This window comes from Babylonia areolata, chromosome 21 (assembly GCF_041734735.1).
Source record: "Babylonia areolata isolate BAREFJ2019XMU chromosome 21, ASM4173473v1, whole genome shotgun sequence".
Classification (NCBI taxonomy): Eukaryota; Metazoa; Mollusca; class Gastropoda; order Neogastropoda; family Buccinidae; genus Babylonia; species Babylonia areolata.
In genome coordinates, this window is record NC_134896.1 from 9,213,476 (window position 1) to 9,218,097 (window position 4,622).

The window sequence follows — 4,622 nt, forward strand, 5'->3', positions numbered from 1 at the left end:
ACCATTTTGCTTCATAAGTCTCCGTCTTTATTAATGCACCATTTTGTTTCATAAGTCTCTGCCTGTCTACATGCACCCTTTTGTTTCAGAAGTCTCTGTCTGTCTAAATCCACCATTTTGTTCTTAAGTCTGTCTGTCAAACTGTACCTTATTTTACAAGTCTCTGTCTGTCAAAATGCGCCATTTTGTTTCATAAGTCTCTGTCTTCGAAATGCACCATTTTGTTTCACAAGTCTCTGTCTAAATGCGCCCTTTTGTTTCATAAGTCTGGCGGACAAGTCGCTGACAGCTGACGTTCCAGACGGCGTTTGACTTCCCTTTGTGCAGAGTGCAAAACAGAACAGTACAAATGGATTCTTACTATCTGACAACGATGTCTGAAGCGGAAACGAACATTTCACTGGCAGAAACCAGCGGGTACAGGTCAACCAATATATCGTCAGAAGAAGTCTTGTCCATCAGGGACAAGACGCCGTTTGCGCCGTATGAAGTAGGGGTGGTGTTGTGGAAAGTGTTTTGTCCCATCATTCTGGCCTTGGGAACGTTCGGTAACTCCATGACTCTCGTCATCCTTCGAACAGTGCCGTTAGGGGGCGCTGGCGTGTCCGTGTTCTTCTCGGCGCTGGCGGTGTCGGACCTGGTGGTGTTGTACACGGGACTCCTGCGGCGTTGGGTCTTGAGTCTGTGGAGTCTGGATTTCAGGCAACTGCATGATGTCATGTGCAGGGTACACATGTTCCTCGTCTACCTGTCTGGGATGATGTCATCGTGGTATCTGGTTGCCATGACGATGCAGCGTGTGGTGTCTGTACTGTGGCCTCACCGCGTGGCCCTGCTCTGCACACGGCGAAAATCTCAGGTGAGATCATGGACACATTTTAACCTTCAATGGCGGTGTTAATTAAATGAAGCTTTATCAGCTGAAAAGTATCTTTGTGAGATTCCCAGTAGTAATGTCTGATGCAATACGCAGCATCCACCTGCATGAGAGTCAAGAAACAGACAATGTTTGCAGGTACTACTGAATCTTTATTCATACACGTTACACCACATCTGCTAGGCAGATGCCTAACCGCAGCATAATCCAATGAGCTTGTCACGCCTAGAGTGCATGCATATATATTTGTGTACCTATCAGAGTGGATTTCTTCCACAGGATTTTGCCAGATGACAACACTTTTGTTTCCATGGGTTCCTTTTCAGTACGCCAAGTGCGTTCTGCACACGGGATCTCGGTATATCGTCTCATCCGAATGACTAGATGCTCAGTTTCATTTTCTTGTTCATCTTGGGAGAAAGGACGAGAGCCGGATTCGAACCCAGACCCTCACGGACACTGCATTGGTAGATAAGCGTCTTAGACAGTCTGCCATGCTCTTGATTCAGTGACAACTTCTTACATTCGTTAGATTGTAAATGGTCCAGATCGGTACCCTTGTCCAGAGTGAAGCAGTCTTCACCATTGGGAGATGAGGCAAAAAATGTCAGTGTAGTATCTCGAGAAAACTTTGATGGGTTTCCACCAAATTTAGTCAAATGATCGGTCATTGTGTATGGGCTTGTTCTTGGGGAGTGTGAGGGGCTTGGGGGAGGGGGGGTCGAGGATGCTATTTATTGTTGTTCGGTCTTAACGGAGGTATGTGCTGTATTGAGTCGCTCTTGTTTGTGTTCCTGAATCGTTTATTCAAGGTTAATGTCAGACAGAGAGAGAGAGAGAGAGAGAGAGGGGGAGGGAGGGAGGGAAGGAGGAGCAAGAGCGCAGAGCGTGTAAGACCAAGCGTGGTGTTGATATGTTCACTTCGTTTGCGCGCTCTCGATCGTTATCTTTTGTGGCCTGCTGATTTGGAGGCCATGTGTGTGTGTGTGTGTGTGTGTGTGTGTGTGTGTGTGTGTGTGTGTGTGTGTGTGTGTGTGTGTGTGTGTGTGTGTGCACGCGTGTTTGTACGTGTGTACTGATGTGCATATACGCACACATAACCATCCATGCATGAATATGTTTGTTGAACAATTCATACAACATTGCTGAGCCTGTCCACTTGTGATTCATCATCCAAAATTTGATCACCCCCTTCCATTTAGTTTTGCTAAAGCACGGCGATTCAGGGACATTAAGAGTGATAAAAGAGTAATGGATTCCCAAGCAGGCAGAGGCATAAAAGAACGATAAGAGGCCTTTCGAGGGTTTTAATTAGAAGAAAACAATTGATCAGGAAAACAGCACAGAAGTACTTGTAGCAGACGGGCCGTGGTGTGTGAAGGACACGTGACGTATGAGAGAAGCGACACAATGCACGAGGCGGCTCATTAAGAAGCTGAAAAAAAAGAAGAAGAAGAAAACAAAAACAAACAAACCAAAAAAAAAACAGCCAAGAAAAAATCAACCAAGAACAACAGTACCATACTTTACATTGTTCGGTAGAGCAATGAAGTCAAAGCTATAATGTCAAATTTCAATCCATTCCCGGAAACCTCTTTTGCTCGGGAAATAGTCGGTAATAGCCCACTTCGTGTCACTTGCTACAGAAAGTTCGTAGCGGCAAGCTTGGCTGCATGATAATCGTTTCCGACTATGACCATCAAAACAGCAGAGGAGCCACTTCTATCACGACTATTTGGGCTAGAATTTGCATCCCCACTCTTTCGGCCAAAAGGGTCTTAGGACAGTCAGAACGGAGGTGGCCTCCAAAGGCCAACTAGCTCTCAAGGCTGCAGCACTAGATCCTAACAACCAGCGAAATGTTGCCAAGTTTGAGAGCCATAGTCCTCTACAAAAGACCTATCTGTAAATGAATTCTCACTGTACTGGAAAAAAACATTGACCATTCAACTATCACTTTGTTGTTGGCCCTGCTAATGTCAACCTCAAATACAGGCCAAGCATTGAACCCTGAGAGCTGGGTAACATGTATATAGATGAGGTGAGGGATGTCTGAGCTACATGTTTATAAATAAGGATATGAATGAGGGGTGTGTGTCCAGATCACGGTACTACTGATGGTGGCCACAACTGTAGCCCTCAACGCGCACATCCTGGTGACCTACACCCTATCTACTGATGGCGACACCTCCACGGCACAATGTCGCTACATAGACAATGCACACCTCCAGTACTACGACGAGTTCATCTACCCCTGGCTGGACCTGGTCTTCACCTCCTTCCTCCCCTCACTGCTGCTTCTCCTGGGCAACTCCGCTCTCGCGGCCTCCCTCTACCACTCCGTGCGCCAGGCCCGTCAGATGAGCAGCCGTGCGGACACCACCACCACCACCACCCGAAAGAAAGCGGCGTCATCACTGACCGTGACGTTGATGTGCGTTTCTGTGACGTTTTTATGTCTGACGCTGCCCGTATGCCTTTACCTCATCACGTACTCTTACCTTGACGTCAGCGATGCGTATTACGAAGCTTGGTTGGAGCTTGTGTGGGTGGTGGTCAGCTTGTTGTGGTATTGTAATTACGCCATCAATTTTTACCTGTACTGTCTGACGGGTACCAAGTTTCGGGCGCAGTGTCGACGTCTGCTGCTGTGTGGCGTGGGGCGAGGTGCACGTGTCATGGCGACGTCCGCAACGTTAGTCACTTCCACTTCCAAGACGACGTGCCGCGATCAGCACAGCTCTGCTCTGGGCCAGAATGTGGAAGAGGTGGAGCATGACATGGATGATTTCTGATCAGTCATGATGGGGACATTGTTGTTCGTCCATGTGTACAACACAGTGGATACCTGGCTCACGCTCACAGTACAGATATGTGATCAGATATTCATTTTCTGCAAGCTCATTTGTAATGCTCATCGTTTTTGTCTGGGTTCATTCTCTCTCTCTCTCTCTCTCTCTCTCTCTCTCTCTCTCTCAAACAAATAAAAAATCGATCTGGCGTTTTACTCTTTTTTTCTACTTACATATTGTTGTTGTTCTTGTTGTTGTTGTTGTTGTGTGTGTGTGTGTGTGTGTGTGTGTATTCTTATCCCCAAACCCCTGGAATAAAGGCCAAATAGGCTATTGTCAATAAAGAATTTTCATTTCATATCACCTCTCTCTCTCTCTCTCTGTAAAGATTCATATACCCCATAAAACCATGACGACAAGTCCAGTGCTTGACCAGTTCTTTGAGGACTGGCTGGAAGGAGAATATCCAGAGAGATGCTCCTTCTGCAGTGTCTTCAGAAGCGGCCACAGCTAGTCTGTAATCTTACGTTGGAGACATCCTGCAGAAGAGGAGTTTATCAACCTATTGGTTAACGCCCTTGGGATCAAGATCAAGTTGGTCAGGGACTGGGTCTTGGTTCAGGGAAGTTGGGATTGTTTCAGTGGGCGAGTCCTGGATGTCTGTCCTGTTAGGACTTCCATCAGTGTTCCAAAGGAGTCCTGGGACATTTCCGAAGTCGAAGTCAGTTTCCATGTATGGTGGCAACTGATAAATTCCCTCGGTGGTGGAAAAATAAAGGCAAACACTGGGTTGTGCAGGCAGCAGGTGATTTGGCTGTGGGGGTGAGTATCATTCCAACTCGACCACGAATTCACTGATAATATATATCTAAATAGTAGATGTTAATGGCGATTTTCAATCAAAGCATGGTATCTCTCGTTGCTTTGCTTTTCCGTTCTTGCCCTTGCTAAAC

The 4,622-nt window shown here is 46.6% G+C and overlaps 1 protein-coding gene across 1 annotated transcript; it reads left to right on the forward strand.

Annotated features, from left to right (window-relative positions):
* Positions 1 to 272: 272 nt before the first annotated feature.
* LOC143296541 (uncharacterized) lies at positions 273 to 3,795 on the forward strand. Its single transcript, XM_076608560.1, has 2 exons — positions 273 to 859; positions 2,980 to 3,795. The coding sequence occupies exons 1-2, from the start codon at positions 350 to 352 to the stop codon at positions 3,670 to 3,672; spliced, it is 1,203 nt and encodes a 400-aa protein (XP_076464675.1). The 5' UTR covers positions 273 to 349; the 3' UTR covers positions 3,673 to 3,795.
* The last annotated feature ends 827 nt before the right edge of the window (positions 3,796 to 4,622 follow it).

What these genes read in the sequence shown, in the direction of transcription:
- LOC143296541 (XM_076608560.1), top strand. Translation starts at nt 350, where the DNA reads ATGGATTCTTACTATCTGACAACGATGTCTGAAGCGGAAACGAACATT. An exon ending in GCACACGGCGAAAATCTCAG is followed by an intron (nt 860 to 2,979) that starts GTGAGATCATGG and finishes GTGTGTGTCCAG; the next exon opens with ATCACGGTACTACTGATGGT.